At 31.5% G+C, this 20,952-nt stretch overlaps 1 protein-coding gene across 1 annotated transcript in view; it reads right to left on the bottom strand.

Moving 5' to 3' along the window:
* The window catches only part of LOC114332574 (glucose dehydrogenase [FAD, quinone]-like), an 83,984-nt gene that overhangs the window by 12,799 nt on the left and 50,233 nt on the right, over window positions 1-20,952 (bottom strand). The window contains exon 3 of the mRNA XM_028282396.2: window positions 2,991-3,867. Coding sequence (XP_028138197.1) covers window positions 2,991-3,867 — 877 coding nt within the window. The remainder of the gene's footprint in view (window positions 1-2,990; window positions 3,868-20,952) is intronic.

The following is a 20,952-nucleotide window of genomic DNA, read 5'->3' as shown; positions in this document are numbered from 1 at the left end:
TGAATTTTAAAGTGGTGGAGTTGGAGTTTTAGTTTTGTGTAGTTCTTCTTCTCAAGGTAACATTCTCTTTATTACGAATAAAAGAAATGAAAACTTGACAATTTTTCCTTAAGAATATAAATTCAAGTTTGGAAGTTTTAGAGTATCATAAATATTGCAGTCTCGCTTAAAGTGATCATAAAATAAACCATATTTCCCAAAATTGAGGAAAGATCGCATCAAACATCAAATATCATTTCAAATTACCATAGTATTAAAAAGGTAATTATTTATTTTCTGTTTTAAATCTAAAGGTGTGGAAAGACCCTTATAACTGTTTTAAAAAGGGTACTTAATGAGCCTATAAAGGTAAATAAACTCATTAATTAACAATTTTAGAGTTTTATTCAAACTTTAGATAGGAATTCCAATGAAAATATAACTAACCCCTACCAAAATTTTAGTTTAATAAAAAAAGCAAAAAGAACCGCAAGTAAGTTTCCCATAAGTTCTTGAAAAAGGCGCTTTTTATAAATATTATCAGGTACTTAGTAAGTATCTTTGTCATTATCAGCATTTAGCACTCCCCATTCCCAAACCTCTTAAACGAGCCTGCGAAATTCATGCTCTCTAACCAAAACATGAGTAGTCGTACGCAACCATAGCATTCTGGTACATTGTTCCCTCACTATAGATCCTCTTTCCCTTTACTAGTTCCCATAGTTCTCAAATCCTTCAGAGGAAGTACTCCATTTGCTACAAGTGATGCCCACGTTGGGCGCCACTTGTAGCAACTATGGTTGCGTACGACTACTCGTGTTTTAGTTGGAGAGCATGGATTTCGCAGGTTCGTTTAAGAGGTTTGGTAATGGGGAGTGCTAAATGCTGATAATGACAAAGATACTTACTAAGTTCCTGATAATATTTATAAAGAGCGCCTTTTTCAAGAACTTCTGGGAAACTTACTTGGGGTTCTTTTTGCTTTTTATTAAACTAAAATTTTGGTAGTGGTTAGTTATATTTTCATTTAGATTCCTATCTAAACTTTGAATAAAACTCTAAAACTGTTAATTAGTGAGTTTATTTACCTTTATAGGCTCATTAAGTACCCTCTTTAAAACAGTTACAAGGGTCTTTCTACACCTTTAGATTTAAAACAGAAAATAAATAATTAACTTTTTAATACTATGGTGATTTGAAATTATATTTGATGTTTGATGCAATCTTTCCTCAATTTTGGGAAATATGGTTTCCTTTATGATCACTTTAAGAGAGACATTAAATGTTAAATATGAAATTGTAATATTTCAAAACGATCAGATGTTTATTTACAAAGTTTTGACACATTATCAAAATGGCGGCTGTCACTTGTCACTTGCAAATCACAATGGAAAATTTAATTAAAATAATAATTAAAAAAAATTGTCAAGTTTTCATTTCTTTATTCGTAATAAAGAGAATGTTACCTTGAGAAGAAGAACTACACAAAACTAAAACTCCAACTCCACCACTTTAAAATTCCAATCACACATCAAGGGTTAATTGTCTATAAAATTGACTGGTCGGTTATTTTCACTATCTACAACGGGAACGGGAATGGGAAAACACTTATTATTTCTTATTAGGTACTCATTAGTAGTACACATACAAGAACTTCAAGAATCGGCATCTTCACAAAGGAACCATCAGGTTTTTGCGTGCCACGCCCAACTATAATACGTTTTCAACTAAATTGGACGAAAGGGCACCAACGAACTGTCATAACTATATAACCATTCACATTATCCATTCTAAGGAACTATCAAATCACCCTTATGGGTAGTTCTATTGGATAAAAGGGCCTTTTGTGACTGAAATATTCTGCGGCTTACTCCATATTTTGGACAGGACTCTTCGGATGGTTGTCTTCAACTCCTTTGGATTTCTTTGTTACCGGCAAACCGGCCTTCTCAGTCAAACACCGCCCGAATGCAGCGTTGTGACCATATAAGGCTATTCAAATAAAACGGAAGAAAATTGCGTATCATTAAATTAAAGATTATTGAAATAAAACATCAGACAAAATTAAAAACGTGTGCCTATACTATTCTCTATACAGCTGTATATAGAAATGCGTATTCTCCAGAATAGAAAAATCTTGTTTCATTCTTCATACTAATTTTTGAACAGGGTTGGATTAAGTGAAATGTAGATTGGAATTTCAAATAAGAAAATAAAAAATGTAATGGGGCTTTGACAAAGTATTTAATTTATAATGAAGGGAAGTAAACAATAAAAAATATGTAGTCAGAAATTATTTCTGCTACAAACTTCGACTAGAATAGAACTTGCACGAAAAAGCTATATTAGTTGGGGTTCTGTATTGTGCAGTAGAAGTATGTCATTGACCACATGTCTAAGAGTATTGAAGGGCTACGTCTGGTCCGATTTGTTCTATGGATGTGAAACCTGGACAACAAACGTAAAAAATCTTAAGAAATTAGAAACGCTCGAGTTGTGGTGTTACCGTCGCATGGTCAGAATCCCGTGGACAGTACACGTATCTAACGAACGTGTGCTAGAGACCATGCACAAAGAGCGAGAATTGATCAACGTCGTAAAAATGAGAAAGGTTCAATACTTTGGTCATATTATACTCATACACTCCGATTGATATTCAGGGCAAAATCGAAGGAAAACGCCGTGTTGGAAGAAAATAACTGTCCTGGCTGCGTAACATTGTTTGATATAGCTGCTGATCGAGAAACATTTCATCAGCTTGTTAATATGACGATAGCCAACGCTTGAAAACAAGCACGGCACACCAAGAAGAAGAACTATTTAGTAATATTCTCACTGGCGGTATTTGTTGTTTACTTAAATATCTGAACTCACATTTAAAATCTTCATTTCTGTTTTACTAATTTTCATTTGTTTCTGTAATGTTTTACCTTTTTTGTTATTGCTACTAACCTATGCAGTACATAAATACATTAGTAAAGTAAATTAAAATTATTGCCTTCGAAACTCACCTGATAGCTTCCAGAAATACTTGCAGATCTTCATCATCTTCATCCGTCAAGTAGCCAGTGTTTATAAGAGGATGGTCATACACGCTGGTACTGTTTAAAAGGATCTCACCTCTAGACTTTGGAGATAATAACACTGGCATGTGAGCCAGACAAGGTCTATCTTTACATATTTTTATTTTTTCTTTGATTACTTCATCGGGAATATTATGAGCTCTAAAAAGCATATAAAAAGTTGACTCGTCATTAGGATTTAAGATGAGGTTGTGGTAAGAGATGCTCGGCCAGATAGAATCGTTGCGGGTATTAACAAAGTTCAAGTAGTTAGTTAGACCAATGTTGCTCAAAGGTCCAGTTTTGTGTTTAAAATATTCGTAGATGGCATCAATCGGATCGAAAGGTACGATAGCGTTTAAGTCTAGCTTAAGCTCATATGCAACAAACATCAAGTGATCTTGTAGATTCTTTCCAACTGGTAAATCTTTAATCGTTTCTATTCCTAAGTCAGTCAAGTGTTGTTTGGGACCAACTCCTGACAACATCAGTAATTGCGCTGAGCCAACTGTACCTGCTGAAAGTATCACTTCTTTCTTTGCTCGTAAACGTAGAGTTGTATTGCCAACTTTAACTTCTACTCCTTTGGTCATTTTCGTTTTCGGATCTATTATCAGTTTGTGCACCATGGAATGTAGACTGGTAAATAGATTTTTTCGGTTTTTGACTGCACCCAAGATTTCCCTGCCAGTGTTTGACCGAATACCATTGTGGACACAGATCGGGGCGTCCACTGTTCCTATGGGGTTTTCGGGATTTTGTTCGCTAAGGATTGGAACTCCTAGTTCAAGGAATCCTTTGTTCATAGATTTTCTAAGCGGACTATCTAAAAGAATATATATTATGAGTTATAAGTTAGGGATATAGCTAAAAATTAAATAAATTAATAATAATACAATAAAATTGTGATACACTATACAGGGTGTCCCGAAAATATTGTCATAAATTATACCATAGATTCTGGGGTCAAAAATATGTTGATTGAATTTAACTTACCTCAGTACAAATATGCACATAAAAAAGTTATAGCCCTTTAAAGTTACAAAATGAAAATCAATTTTTTCCAATATTTCTAAAACTATTAGAGATTTTTTAGTGGAAATAGGCATGTGGCATTCTTGAAAGGTGGCTGCTGAAAGATGAGAAAGAAGGTCTATTCAGGAGAAGAATAGTAGAAAAAATATGTTGGAACATGAAATAAGCCCTAATACAATTTGGAGAAAAATGGCCAGTAGTATTAGAGAGACTGTTATTGAAATACTAGGGAAAACGTCAGGAAAAAAGTTTGAGGATAAAGAGACTTGGTGGTGGTCAAACAAAGTACAAGGAAAAATAAAGGAAAAGAGAAAATTATATAAAAAGTGGCAAGAAACCAGATCCGACACAGATCTTCAAAACTATATGGTGTTGAAAAAGGAAGCGAAAGTAGCAGTAGCAAAAGCCAAAGCAGAAGCGTATTCAAACCTATACGATCAACTTGATACCAGGGAAGGCGAAACGAAGATATATAAAATAGCCAAACAGAGAGCAAAGAAAGCAAAAGATTTTAATCAGATTAGATGTATCCGAGATGAAAATAATAAAATACTAGTTCACGAAAGGGATGTCAAAAAGAGATGGAGAAAGTACTTTGACAGCTTATTAAATTAAGAATTTGACAGACAGCCTGTAGAGTCAACGGAGACAGTAGCAGCAATGGTCACCAAAATAACCAACGAGGAAATGGCTCAAGAGCTTCAAAAAATAAAGAAAGGAAAAGCGATAGGACCAGATGATATTCCTGGGGAAGTATGGAGAGCATTGGGAGAGACAGGAACAAGGTGGCTAGCAGGTCTATTTAATAGAATTATGGAAGTTGGACAAATGCCAGACGAATGGAGAAGCAGTATACTGGTACCTGTTTACAAAAACAAGGGAGATATACAACAATGTACAAACTACAGGGCTATAAAACTACTTAGCCACACCATGAAAATATGGGAAAGAGTAATTGATAGACGGATACGTGAAGAGACCGAAATATCGGAGAATCAATTTGGCTTTATGCAGGGTAGATCAACAACAGATGCAATTTTCATTATAAGGCAGTTGATGGAAAAATACAGGAGTAAAGAAACAAACTCTCATATGGTATTCATTGATCTTGAGAAAGCATATGATAGAGTTCCTCGAGAGATTCTGTGGTGGGCACTCAATAAGAAAGGAGTCCCTGGTGAATATGTAAATATTGTGAGGGATATGTATGAGGGAGTAACGACTAGTGTTAGGACAGGTGTGGGAGAGACTGATAAATTTCATGTGAAAGTAGGATTGCATCAAGGCTCTGTGCTTAGTCCGTATTTATTCTGATTTGTTTTGGACCAGATAACAGCGAAACTACAGGGTAACATTCCATGGTGCTTAATGTATGCTGATGATGTCGTGTTAGTAGGAAATAGTGAAAAAGACTTGGAACAAAAACTGGAACAGTGGAGACAAGCTCTGGAGGAAAAAGGTTTAAAACTTAGTACGACAAAAACAGAGTATTTGGAATGTTCATTTAAAGATGGAGCTACTACAAATAAAATGGTATCTTTGGATGGTGAAATGATTGTGAAAAGCAATAGTTTTAAGTACCTAGGATCGGTATTACAGAGTAATGGAGAAATAGATGGAGATGCATGCAGTAGAATTAAGGCTGGATGGATGAAGTGGAAAGAAGCGAGTGGTGTGTTGTGTGACAGAAAAATTCCAATGAAGCTGATGGGAAAATTCTATAAAACAGCCATAAGACCGGCTGTAATGTACGAAACTGAATGTTGGGCAGTGAAAACGAAAGAGGAACAACGAGTGCATGTGGCGGAAATGAGAATGCTTAGCTGGATGAGTGGAGTGACAAAGAAGGATAAAATTAGAAATGAGTATATTAGGGGAAGTCTAGGTGTGGCACCAATTGATGCCAAAATGAGAGAGCATAGGTTGAGATGGTTTGGTCATGTTCAACGTCGAGACGTTAATCACCCAATACGAAGAATAGCTGAAGTGCAGATTCCTGGAAGGAGTAGGAGAGGAAGACCAAAGAAGACCTGGGGGGAGACGATAAGGCAGGACATGTTGGTAAAGGGGATTAACATTGATATGACCCAAGATAGAATTGTGTGGAGAAATGCAATTAGGAAAGCCGACCCCGCATAGGGATAAGGCAAAGAGAATGATGATGAGGCATGTGGCATTCTTATGGCAGGAGCATCTTAACAAAAAATTATAGTGAAATTTGTGCACCCCATAAATATTTTATGGGGTTTTGTTCCCTTAAACCCCTCCCAAACTTTTGTGTACGTTCCAATTAAATTATTATTGTGGTACCAATAGTTAGACACAATATTTTTAAAACTTTTTTGCCTCTTAGTCTTTTTTGATAAACCAGTTTTTATCGAGATGCGGCTTCGTTTTTAATATGTTTACATAAAAATTGTATGGGGGTTTCGTTCCTTTAAACCCCCCAAATGTTTCTGTACGTTCCAATTAAACTTTTATTGCGGTACCATTAGTTAATCACAGTGTTTTTAAAACTTTTTTCCTCTTAGTATATTTTCATAATATAAAAATGTAAATTATAGAGTTTTAGGGCCGGTTGTTCGAACGCTAATCAACAATGATCATTATCAAATAATTAATTACTGTCAATGTCAATTGTTAAAACATAATTAATTACAATTCTGAGACTATAATCAATTAATATAACAATAATTATTAACATAATTAATAATAAATCTCATAATTGTAATTAATTATGTTTTCAGCAACCCAAACAAAGTTGACATTGACAGTTTTGGTGACAGTAATTAAATATTTAATAATGATCATTGTTGATTAGCGTTCCAACAACCGGCCCTTTTAATATCGTACTTAATCATATACAAATAGGTGGTGGATTTGAGAAATTCAAAATGTCTCGATAAAAACTGGCTTTTCGAGAAAGGTTTAAGGGAACAAAACCCCCCATAAAATTTTTATGGTGTGCACAAATTTCACTATCTTTTTTTTAAGATGTTCCTGCTATATAGATGCCACACGTCTATTTTTAATAAAAAATCTCTAATAGTTTTCGAAATATTGAAAAAAATTGATTTTTATTTTGTAACTTCAAAGGGCTGTAACTTTTTTATGTGCACATTTGTACTAAGGTAAGTTAGGTTCAATCAACATATTTTTGACCCCAGAATTTGTGGTATAATTTATGACTGACTAATCTTTTCGGGATACCCTGTAAAAACCACGGGTCTGAACTACCACGATACTAGTATTTTGTTTAAAGTTTTTTATTTTAAGAAATACATAAATAAAATAAAATATCATCAAATTGTTTATAGGCTATTGATTATATTCAATATAAGAGAGCTAAAAGGAACTACAACGTTAACGGGGTTTTATTGTTTCATATGGTCAATGGACCTCTAAATATGAAAAAACCACGGAGTGCTACAATTTAAAGGTGTGCGTTTTTGAGAAAGATATGTAATAGTCCCTAGGCACAGGGTGCATTAGGGTGAGTTCTATGCACTTTTGGTACAAACACGTCTACAGAACAATTGTTCCGGGTAAAATTTACTATCCAAATATCACCTTTTAAAGTCAAAAATATTTTTATCTACTCTATCTCGTATTATGCATAAGTTTTTAGTTTGTGAAAACTGTCATTATAGATAGCAGTACGTGAAGGGTTTAAAGTGTTCGTGAAGTAATAATATATTTTAAATGGGATTTACTTATTCGCACTGTTTTTTCACACTTTCATATAATCAAATATCCTTAACTTTCGAGTTATGGTGATGACATGTGAGCAATAAATTATAACAAAAGTTTTGACAGTTTTCCGGTTTGAAAGAAGTTTGAATTTTTAAATGTCAAAGTTCAAAAAAATAAGGAATAGAAATTTATTCCAGTGACGAAAAGTTGTAGTTTGTTATTTGTTTATCTTAGATAAAATATTGTATGAAACTGAGCGTGAAGTACTTTTTGCGCACTTACGCGATGTATAGCACTCGCGCCGCGCGTGCTCTAAACATCGCGTGCGTGCGCAAAAAGTATACTTCACGAACTGTTTTATAAATAACTATTGTCTACTCTATGTCATATTATGTATAAGTTTTTAGTTTGTGAAAACTGTCATTATAGAGAGCAGTGCGTGTGAAGGGTTTAAAGCATGCGTGAAGTAACAATGTATTTTAAATGGGATTTACTTTTTCGCACTGTTATTTGGCACGCTTTCATATAATCAAATATCCTTAACTTTCGCGTTGACAGTTTTGTAGTTTGAAAGAGGTTAGAATTTTTAAATGTCAAAGTTCTAAAAATTGTAGAATAGAAATGAATTCCAGTGACGAAGAGTTATAGTTTTTTTATTTGTTTATCGTAGATAAAATATTGTATGAAACTGTGCGTGAAGTACTTTTTGCGAACTTACGCGATGTATAGCACTAGCTCCGCTGTCGCTCGTGCTCTAAACATCGCGTGCGTTCGCAAAAAGCATACTTCACGAACTGTTTCATAAATAACTATTAAGCAAGATAAATATGGTTTTTTAAAGTTTTATGGTTTTAACGATAATGTTTTACGATTATTTTTAAATGTCTCATTATAACTTTTTTTTCTTCTACATTTAGGTATATATGCTACCGTTAAAACCCGATTTCAGTTAAAACCCGAATTTACTAGGAAAAACTAGTTTTAACTATGCGCTTTAGACAATTCTAGTTTTAACTAGTCAAAACTACATTTGACTGCTAAATTCAGTTAGAACTAGAAATTCATCATTTAGAGTAGTTTATACTAGTTCAAACTAGTTTTTACTAGAATTATTAGCGAATACCAGTTAAAATCAGTTGCGAGAAGAGACAAATACGATTTGGTTTGTTCGGGGTAGGGTTATTGACGAAGGCGGCCGGTCGGTAACAAACTAGTGTGTGCAACTGTTGATTTTTCTGAATCGTTTGTATTAGTTATAGTACACTACTGTATATTATTCACCATGAGGGATAATGTCGAAGATCAGGTTGAGAGCATAAAAATATAAGAACGTGGAAAGAAGGGATTTTGGAAAAGATTTTACAAAAGGAACAGAGCGAGAAGAAAGAAAGGCACTACAATGTTGTGACCAAAAGCATGTAGAATAAATTAATGGCCGAAGTACAAGATGCGGAACTGTCTGCTAAGAAAACACTAGAACGATTTAGAGTTGTTGAAGTTGGTGAATTAAAGTTGAAGTTGGCTTCTAGAATTGAATTGAATTGAAGTTGGCTTCTAGAATTGAATTGAATTGAAGTTGGCTTCTAGAATTGAACTCATAAAATATTATGTACCTACTGAAGACATTTTTGACATAATTGAAGCAGCCCACGTTGCTATTGGTCATGGAGGTTAAGATAGGTTGAAGACTGAAACCGCCAGAAAATACGCAAATATAACAATTATTGATATGTTCAATAAGTTTATATCAATGTGTGAAACCTGCCAACGGAAGAAAAGTAAAGCGAAACAGCGAGTGTCGCTCGTGCTCTAAACATCGCGTGCGTTCGCAAAAAGCATACTTCACGAACTGTTTCATAAATAACTATTAAGCAAGATAAATATGGTTTTTTAAAGTTTTATAGTTTTAACGATAATGTTTTACGATTATTTTTAAATGTCTCATTATAACTTTTTTTTCTTCTACATTTAGGTATATACATTGCAAAATTCAAAGGAAAGCTTATTTTCTTTACTTAAAAATGATGTATTGTAAAAAATTCTAGAACTATTTTTAAACAAGATGCGTTTTCAAAGTGACATACACACATGTAGTGTGTCCCACTAAGTTGGAACCACCTGGAAGACTTTTTATTATTAATTTTATGAAAAAAAATTATTCTTCATAAAATGCTCCGCATAGCCTAAAACATAAGATGCAATCACCAGATATCAAATTTTATCAATAGTATACGAGGCATGTTGAAAAATATGGATTTTGCTAAAGAGTAAAGTACCTTTACTTAATAAATTTACTTTAAATTCACAATATAGAAAGTGTTATTACACATTGACATTTTTTACGATTATTATGGAGGGTTTTAGGGGGAAGCATTTTGTGTGTGGCAAGCTTTTTTCCGGCCACAAAATTGATATTCTTAGTTAAATTCAGCTTGTTCGTATGATTTTTAGAGGTCAAATCTCTCACGATTGGACTAATAATACTCTGACAAATGTATTATATTTTTGCAAAATTTTGGAATGTGTTTAATTCGTAGAACACATCTAACATTTATTTTTAACAGAGATTTCAGTTCTCTACAAATAGTTTCTCATGATTTTTGATGTAAAATAATTAAGGAAGCAGGAATTCAACAATTTAGAATTTGATGGATTCGACCGTTACTTGATGGAAGTTCATTTTATCTCACAATAAAACGCTGAAAAACGTTTGTTTTCTATACTTCCACAAAATTTATTACAGCTATGTTATTACTACAGCTGTTTCGGCAAAGTGCCTTTCTCAAGTGATATATTTTACAATGTGTTTGCCTTTTTAAGTCTTTAACTAAAGAGGTTGAGGAGTGGGGAGCTGTTTGTCTCGAGTTGGTCATTCAGAATTATATCTGTATTTTTCAATTTATTAATTTCCATTGATTCTAAAAGTGATAGCTTAAGGTCTTTATTTTGAATATGTAGAATTTGAAACTTCATTAAAAGAATGATTATGATCTAGAAGGTGAAGTGCGTACGTAGAAGTGTCTGTTTTTCTATTGTTGAAAGCCCTTTTGTGTTCTGCTATCCGTTTGTCAAAAGTTCTGCCAGTTTGACCGATGTAAGTTTTCGGACAGTCACCACAAGTTAGTTTGTACACACCACTCTGTAGTTGCTTTCTCTTTCGGCTTTTATTGTTTTTAATATATTTGCTAAGTTGTTAGTTCTGAAAGCTGGTGTTGTTCCTTTCTTTTTTATGTATCTGGCTATTTTTGTTGTTATTTTGCCAGTATATGTGAGAGAGCAGAAGGTACTGGGTTCTTTCTGTGGTGGTGGATACACTAATTTCAAGGCTTTCTTATGGAGTTTTTGGTTTAAAATGTTGTTAACTGTTTGTTCGTTATAGCCATTGTTTACTGCTATTTGTCTAATGATATTTAGTTCTGTCTCGAAGTTATTTTTTGTCATAGGAATTTCTGTCAGTCTATGTATCACGTTATGGTAGGCTGCTAATTTGTGTTGTGTAGGATGGGATGATGAATTGTGTATAGTTGTGTCAGTATGGGTAGGTTTATGATATACGGAGAACTCATGTTTATTGTGGAGTCTGGTAATCGTTACATCTAGAAAGTTTATGGAATTATTCTGTTCTGTTTCTATTGTGAACTCAATATTACTATGAAGTGAATTAATGTATGATAGAAATTGGTCAAGTTGTCTGTTAGTTCCTGTAAAGCAGACTAGTATGTCATCCACGTATCTCCACCAATATAAGAACTGTTTAAATACGGGGTGTTTAGAAATTGTTGTTTCAAGTTGGTTCATAAATATATCTGATAGTAATGGGCTTAGAGGATTACCCATAGTAAGTCCTGCACTGTTGTTTGTGTAAATTTGATTATTGAATTCAAAATAGTCTTGATTTATGCAAATTTCAAGAAGGTGTAAAATTTCAGATGCAATGATCGGATTTGTACTATTATGTTCTAAAAGGTTTTTAACTAACACAAAAGTTTCTGTAGGAGGAACACTAGGAAAAAGATTTTTTACGTCAAATGAAATTAGTCTGGAGTTGTTGGGCAATTGAAAATGTTGTATTTTATTAACTAGTTCTAGTGTATTTTTTACGGTGAATTTAGGTGAAAATTTAATGTATTCTGTAATAATATCTGACAGTTTTTTTGAAAGTTTATATGACGGAGCTGTATAAAAAGAAACTACAGGTCTTATTGGGTGGTCAGGTTTGTGTAGTTTAATAAAAGAGTATAATTTAGGGGGTTGTGGGTTCATAATATTAAGGTATTTCTGTTCTGTTGGATTTAGTATTGATTTTGAATTTTCAATGGCTAGTTTAATTTGTTTTCGGTATTTTTCTGTGGGGTCTTTGTTTAGTGTTATGCTATTTTGGTTATTTAAAAATTCTATTGTTTTGTTATTATAGTCACTTTTATCGATAGCAATAGTAGTGTTACCTTTGTCTGCTTTTGTAAATAGTATGTCATGTTTTATTGATTTATTTTTAATTGAAACGGCTATTATGTAGGTAGTGAAACTAATAATTCCTGTTACAAAGAAAACCAAATAGCCGTTTCAATTAAAAATAAATCAATAAAACATGACATAATATTTACAAAAGCAGACAAAGGTACTATTGCTATCGATAAAAGTGACTATAATAACAAAACAATAGAATTTTTAAATAACCAAAATAGTATAACACTAAACAAAGACCCCACAGAAAAATACTGAAAACAAATTAAACTAGCCATTGAAAATTCAAAATCAATACTAAATCCAACAGAACAGAAATACCTTATAATTATAAACCCACAACCCCCTAGATTATACTCTTTTATTACACTACACAAACCTGACCACCCAATAAGACCTGTAGTTTCTTTTTATACAGCTCCGTCATATAAACTTTCAAAAAAACTGTCAGATATTATTACAGAATACACTAAATTTTCACCTAAATTCACCGTAAAAAATACACTAGAACTAGTTAATAAAATACAACATTTTCAATTGCCCAACAACTCCAGACTAATTTCACTTGACGTAAAAAATCTTTTTCCTAGTGTTCCTCCTACAGAAACTTTTGTTTTAGTTAAAAACCTTTTAGAACATAATAGTACAAATCCGATCATTGCATCTGAAATTTTACACCTTCTTGAAATTTGCATAAATCAAGACTATTTTGAATTCAATAATAAAATTTACACAAACAACAGTGCAGGACTTATTATGGGTAATACTCTAAGCCCATTACTATCAGATATATTTATGAACCAACTTGAAACAACAATTTCTAAACACCCCGTATTTAAACAGTTCTTATATTGGTGGAGATACGTGGATGACATACAAGTCTGCTTTACAGGAACTAACACACAACTTGACCAATTTCTATCATACATTAATTCACTTCATAGTAATATTGAGTTCACAATAGAAACAGAACATAATAATTCCATAAACTTCCTAGATGTAACGATTACCAGACTACACAACAAACATGAGTTCTCCGTATATCATAAACCTACCCATACTGACACAACTATACACAATTCATCATCCCATCCTACACAACACAAATTAGCAGCCTACCATAGCATGATACATAGACTGACAGAAATTCCTATGACAAAAAATAACTTCGAGACAGAACTAAATATCATTAGACAAATAGCAGTAAACAATGGCTATAACGAACAAACAGTTAACAACATTTTAAACCAAAAACTCCATAAGAAAGCCTTGAAATTAGTGTATCCACCACCACAGAAAGAACCCAGTACCTTCTGCTCTCTCACATATACTGGCAAAATAACAACAAAAATAGCCAGATACATAAAAAAGAAAGGAGTAACACCAGCTTTCAGAACTAACAACAACGTAAGCAAACATATTAAAAACAATAAAAGCCGAAAGAGAAAGCAACTACAGAGTGGTGTGTACAAACTAACTTGTGGTGACTGTCCGAAAACTTACATCTAGATCATAATCATTCTTTCAATGAAGAGTTTCAAATTCTACATATTCAAAATAAAGGCCTTAAGCTATCACTTTTAGAATCAATGGAAATTAATAAATTGAAAAATACAGATATAATTCTGAATGACCAACTCGAGACAAACAGCTCCCCACTCCTCAACCTCTTCAGTTAAAGACTTAAAAAGGCAAACACATTGTAAAATATATCACTTGAGAAAGGCACTTTGCCGAAACAGGTGTAGTAATAACATAGTTGTAATAAATTTTGTGGAAGTATAGAAAACAAACGTTTTTCAGTGTTTTATTGTGAGATAATTTAGAATTTCCCATTTAGTTTCCTATGACCCGTTTGACGATTCACCACCCGGTATATTTAGTATAATATACTTTTTTATAACGAAATTATGTCCTTAAAATTCTTTTCTTAATTAAGAAATTATTGATTTCAAATGTTTTCAAAATATCCAATTTTTTTTTAAATTCAGGAATGAATAATAAAATCAGAATTAAATTTTTAATTACTACACTACAAAGTATGCAGTAATATTTCAACGCCAATAATGTTCTAACGCAAATTTATAAAATTATTGCGAGTCATCTTACATTGAGGTCATAAACATTTATCCCAAATTTGTTATTCAAGGTAAACCTTGTTAAAACTACAGTACATTAAGAAAAATAGATCAATAACACGTATTGATGCATACGAGACGTAATATTATAGAAATTTAGATTTAACTCTTATTGAAGATGAAGAAAAATGCACCATACTAACAAAACATGATTTAATACTTAAAAAAATTCCCTAGGCTCTCCTAGTTGACAGATTTCAATTTTTCAAAGTGCGAGCCTTTTTAATATGTAAAAAATTATAGTCTATTTAAAGAGCACATTTTGGACAAACCACAATTTTGAAAATTTTCAATTTTTTTGTGGTCTCTGGATTGCAAAATTATTATGCAAAACCTGTTGAACCGATCCCAACGGAATTTAGCATAATACGTTTTATTTGTATTATTAAGTTTTTCTACGCGGAAGATGAAGACTGTAGATTATTTTCAAGGCATCGGTAAATTTTAAATAAAACACTCAATTTTTTGCACTTTTCCCCAATTATTACGGTTTTTTAAACAATAAACATTAAATTTTCAATTTATAGCTTTGGTAAAATTAAAAAACGAAACTTTTACCTCCTATAATTTTGTTTCTGTAGTAATCTCTAGAGTTGTAGGCAAAAATATAGGCACAAAAAGCAAACATTTTCTTTTTTTAGGTTTTGATAAATTAAAAATTAAGCACAGGGTTTGCGACTGGCGCATTTGGTGACTATTTTACTCTGGGCTAATTAGCAAAATACAAGGAAAAGCAATTTTAGTGCTGGAATCGAATCTTATGATTGTATATATTAATAATATAGGTATGCAAAGTCCGTAGATAGTGTGCTATTTTTTTATAAACAAAATAGTGCCCGAAAATCTTGTTTTTTTTTCAATTTTTGCTCTATAACTCCAAAGATTTTAACTATACGCCAAAAACACCCAAATAAAAATTCACCATAATTAAACTCTGCATAGTGTTTTCCCGATTCACTTCGACGAAAATTATCCCCGGAAAATGCGGTTTTTTCCAACAAAATCTTTAATCTTTAACTAAAATTGTAGATAAGTAGTTGTTCATCAATAATTAAATAACTTGGTAATATAAAAGCTCTTTTCGTATACATTATAATTTCAGAAGCCGATGGAAACTGAATGAACAGTTTAGCAACAATTGAATTGTTAGCTAAAAATTTACGGTCACTATAATAACCACAATAATTATGATACATAGTAATAACTATGATTTTTGTATAAAAAGACACTGAACTATCTAATGTACTTTACAGAATTTAAATAGGACTATTTAAGCGGCCTCAGGATTATTTTAAAAATATAAACAATTTTTGGCTTATAAACAAATAGAATATCTCAGGAAATATTAAATTAAATTAAATCATGAAAACGGTATTGGAAAATAAGCGGCAGTACGCTTTTTTTTTTAAGAAAAAAACGTTTAATTGTGATGAGTGGTTCCTGAGATACAGCCGGTCAAGGTTGACCGGCATTTACGGCAAAGATATACACAATAGGATCATAATTTTCGAACCATCACCTTTTTATTTTTGTCCTCTTTCTTCACTCCAATTTTCATATCTTTAAAATACTCATAACAAATATTATTATAATAAAAACTATCGATATTACGAGTGAAAATTGACAAAAATAGCAAAATTCCAATCAAAAATTAGGTTGGAGAAAATGTAATCTCAAAGTTCAAAATCGATATACGTTAAAAAAAATGCATTTTCTCGGCTTCCCATGGAGCAATTTTCTTCATTCTTTTTTTGTTCCCAAGTAACTCGAGTAGAGCCATCTAACTAACGCATTACTAAATGTCAAACTTGCTTTTTTTTGTTATAATAAATTAATTTATTTATTATAACAAAATTTTTTAATTTGTTTAAATAAATATTGTTTAAATCATTATACAGCTTTCAAATGAGAATATTTGTGTTTTTAACGTTAAAAACACACAGTAGCGATCAACAGGTAGCAACAAAGGCGGTCCAAGATTGCGAAAGCAAAGATTTCAAAATTGAGGCAACGGTGCATCGGTAATTTGATACTGACAGTGACGTTTATACTAACAAAAACAATTATTTTTATACGCATAGGCGCGAAATGTTGCCAAGTCAGTGACGTTCAATTTCTTGTTATAAAAAAATCGATTTTTAGTAGTTCCAATATGAACAAAATCTAGGCACGGGATAAAAAAGTTTATTTGAAGAAAGTATATTTTTTATCTTTCTTAATGGCGGTACAGGCTCCTTTTTTCAATATTTTATTTAGTTATAGAGTAATTTCCACATACTAACATATTTCTGAAATTAGGCTCTGTACCGCCATTCTTTATTATATTACCAATATGTGTGCCAAATATCTCGACAAAATATTCAAAATTAGAGCCGCAATCTTGGAACGCGTTTGTTGCTACCTGTTGATCGCTACTGTTTGCTCTTAAAAGGTACACTTGTAGTAAGTTTTCCTAATAATTACTACAACTTAAAAAAATATGTAGTTTTCTTTTCTTATAAATAAATTAATCCATTATAACAATACAAAAGCAAGTTTGACATTTAATAATGCGTTAGTTAGATGGCTCTACTCAAGTTACTTGTGAACAAAAAAATAATTAAGAAAATTGCTCCATGGGAAGCCGCGAAAATGCATTTTTTTATCGTATACCGATTTTGAACTTTGAGATTACATTTTCTCCAACCTAATTTTTGATTGGAATTTTGCTATTTTTGTCAATTTTCACTCGTAATATCGATAGTTTTTATTATAATAATATTTGTTTTGAGTATTTTAAAGATATGAAGATTGGTGTGGAGAAAGAGGACAAAAATAAAAAGGTGATGGTTCAAAAACTATGATCCTATTGTTTATATCTTTGCTGTAAATGCCGCTCAACTTTGACCGGTTGTATCTCAGGAACCACTTATCACAATTAAACGTTTTTTCTTTTAAAAGAAGCGTTCGGCCGCTTTTTTTTCAATACCGTTTTCATGATTTAATTTAATTTAATATTTCCCGAGATATTCTATTTGATTATAAGCCAAAAAATTGTTTATAATTTTAAAATATTCCTGAGGCCGCTTAAATAGTCTAATTTCAATTCTGTAAAGTACACTAGATAGGTACAGTATCGTTTTATACAAAAATCATAGTTATTCTTATGTATCATAATTATTGTGGTTATTATAGCGATCGTAAATTTTTAATTAACAATTCAATTGTTGCTAAACTGTTCATGAAATTTCCATCGGCTTCTGGAATTATAATATATATGAAAAGAGCTTTCATATTGCCAAGTTGTTTAATTATTGATAAACAATTACTTATCTAAAATTTTAGTTGAAAATTAAAGATTTTGTTGGAAAAACCCGTATTTTCCGGGGAAAATTTTCGTCGAAGTAAATTGGGAAAAACACGCCTCTGCAGAATTTAATTACGGTGAATTTTAATCTGGGTGTTTTTGGTGTAAAGTTAAAATCTTTGGAGTTATAGAGCAAAAATTGCAAAAAACACGATTTTGGAGCGCAATTTTGTTTATAAAAAAAATAGCCACACTATCTGCGGACTTTGCACCTATATTACCTATATTATTAATTAAGACAGCAACCTCAAATGGTACCTTCATATCGATTTGTTAAGTAAGAAACTCGCCTCATCCTGCTATGATATAAGATCTGTTTCGAAAGAACTCAATTTAGCATCTTCTAAACTAACATATTTTTCCTTGTTCGAGTCTCATCTTCGATATGGTCTTCCTTTTTGGGGTTTTAGTACAGCTGCCCAATTAGATATTATTTTTAAATTACAAAAAAGAGCAATAAGGTATCTGTTTGGCCTCAGAAACACAATTCAGAAGTTACTTCAAAGATCACGTAATTTTAACTCTTACATCTTTATATATTTTAGAAACTGTTTGCTTAATTCGTAAACACATGCATGTCTTTCCAACAAGGCCTCATCATGACTGCTCCACCAGAAATTCAAATTTTGATGTCTATTTCCCGATCCCGTCCTCTGAGTTAGTAAAGAAATCTATATTATTTCCGCAAAAAAACTATACAACCATCTTCCTTTACAACTCATATCTGCAACATCTTTCCCCAAGTTCCGTAAAATGACAAAAGCTCATCTATCTAAAAGACCATATTATTCAGTAGAAGAGTTTCTTAATGACTAACTAAGAAATTACAGTAATGTAGTAACCAAACTTATCTATTTGGGTGTCACATGCAACAGCTTAAACTTATTAGTTCCTATGTCTATAGTTTACTTTGTTGTATGTTCACTTTGCAATTTCTATAAATTGTTGCAATATATCGATTTTGTTTTTTTTTCTTTACTTTATTAACTTATATTTTGTATTTTTTTTTATATTGACGATTTATCAAATTTCAGAAAATTGTATATGTTATTGTTATTGTTAGATATTATTTATTTATTTTTTATGACTTTATATTAAGCTTTGTCCATAAAATTTGTATAATTTTCAGTAACAATAAAGCATATTTCTATTCTATTCTATTCTAATATATACAATCATAAGATTCGATTCCAGCAATAAAATTGCTGCTAAATAACTTTTCCCAAAAATGGCCTATTCTCCGATAATCTGCTCAGACTATTTGTACTAGTCCTAGTCCGTTCACTAACGGTAAAATATTGCAAAACCTGTAAATTTTAAAGAACCCCTTGGATTGATATGCACAATATAGGCACATAGTTAACATGTCAATGAAAATAAGTGATGTTGTGTCGATGTGTGCTTTTGCCCTGGGGTGAGTTTTACTCCTTCTCGGGGGTGAAAAAAATAAGTCCGGAAATGGATAAACTAACTAATTATAAGCAACTATTGTTCTATAGTGTTTTTTTCACTAAGTTAATACTTTTCGAGATATTTGCGAGTGAATATGTTCATTTTTCTACAAAAAAAACACGCTTTTAGACGGTTTTTCGCAAATAACTCAAAAAGTAAGTATTTTATCGACAAAATTATTCTTAGAGGAAACATAGCCAACAAAAAAGGAAAAATGGTATATTAAGTTTTTACACCTAGTAGAAGCGGATTTGGAGCTAAATAAAAATAAGTTGATACTCTTCAAATTCCAAATTGAATATTTCAAGGTGAAATAACCAAACAATGAAGCGCTTTTTGGGGAAAACTCATTAAAATTTTTTTAAAAGGTTAGAATAAGCTTTATTTCTGTTTTTAAAAAAGTTTCTAGCATCAAAAGTAAGCAAATTACGCTGAAAATAAAATTGATATTTTTTTTTGCTAAAGAAATTGTGAAGATCGCCCTTTAATTAGCATCCCAAATGAAATTAATCGTTACCGCTTCACAAGTTGCTTTACAAGTGTCTGTATTGTTTTTATAGGCCAGGGTAATAAGACAAAAATATACCCTGTTCGTGACACTTCAGCAGCCAGGGTACTGAAGCGTTTTTTCGACAAGTAATACCTATAGGAACAAATTGTAACTATTTCCTGCGTAGGATCTGGCGGCCATTTTTATTTATAAACAATTAACTGTCAAAAAATGGCATTTTCCATTTTTTATTCAAATCAATGGAAAACGGTAAAACTTATGATTTTTTAGTACAAATATCTTTGAGATTATGGAAAAGGCTTTAAAATGACATATTACAAAGTTTAATATACTCATTTATTGTTAATATAATTGCGATAAAAGGTCGGAATTGCAACAAAAAATAATTTAAGCAATAACTGTTGTAAAAATTAGTGTAAAGGTTTGAAATTTTTGTCAAATGAGGGTTCTTTGGTGCTTAATATGTGATACAAAATTCAAAGCGATTCATTCAATTGTTTAAATTTTATTCTAATTGTTTATCTCAGAGAGCATTTTTTTTGCAATAATATAAGTCAGAAAAAAATGACGTTAGAACCGTTCCACAGGTGTCAAATGGAAGAGCGTGAGCTATATTTTCAACTTGGTTTAAAGAAAGCGAATAAAAAATGCATTTATTAGTAATAAATAATTATGCAAAAGTATCGTAAATCTTTCCTTATAAACTTTTTGCATAACTTTTTCCAAAAAAATTAACTTTTTTATCCTGTTTTAAGTGCACAACTACCAAGTAATGTTATTTATATCATAATTGATAAAAAATTTTAATAAATATATATATATATATATATATATATATATATATATATATATATATATATATATATATATATAATTTCTTATATAACAAAATAAAAAGTTTATAAAGAAAGATTTACGATACTTTTGCATAATTATTTATTACTAATAAATGCCTTTTTTATTCGCTTTTTTTATACCAAGTTGAGAATATAGCTCAAGCTCTTTCATTTGACACCTCTGGAATGGTTCTAACGTCATTTTTGACTTATGTTATTGCAAAAAAAATGCTCTCTGGGATAAACAATTTGAATAAAATTGAAACAATTGAATGAATCGCTTTGAAATTTTTATCACATATTAAGCACCAAAGAACCCTTATATGACAAAAATTTCAATACTGTACACTAATTTTTACAGTAGATATTGCGAAATTAATTTTTTTTGCAATTCTGACCTTTTTTCGCAATTATATTGACAATAAATGAGTATATC

This window comes from Diabrotica virgifera, chromosome 3 (genome assembly GCF_917563875.1).
Source record: "Diabrotica virgifera virgifera chromosome 3, PGI_DIABVI_V3a".
Lineage (NCBI taxonomy): Eukaryota > Metazoa > Arthropoda > Insecta > Coleoptera > Chrysomelidae > Diabrotica > Diabrotica virgifera.
This window is presented reverse-complemented; position numbering and strand designations above follow the sequence as displayed.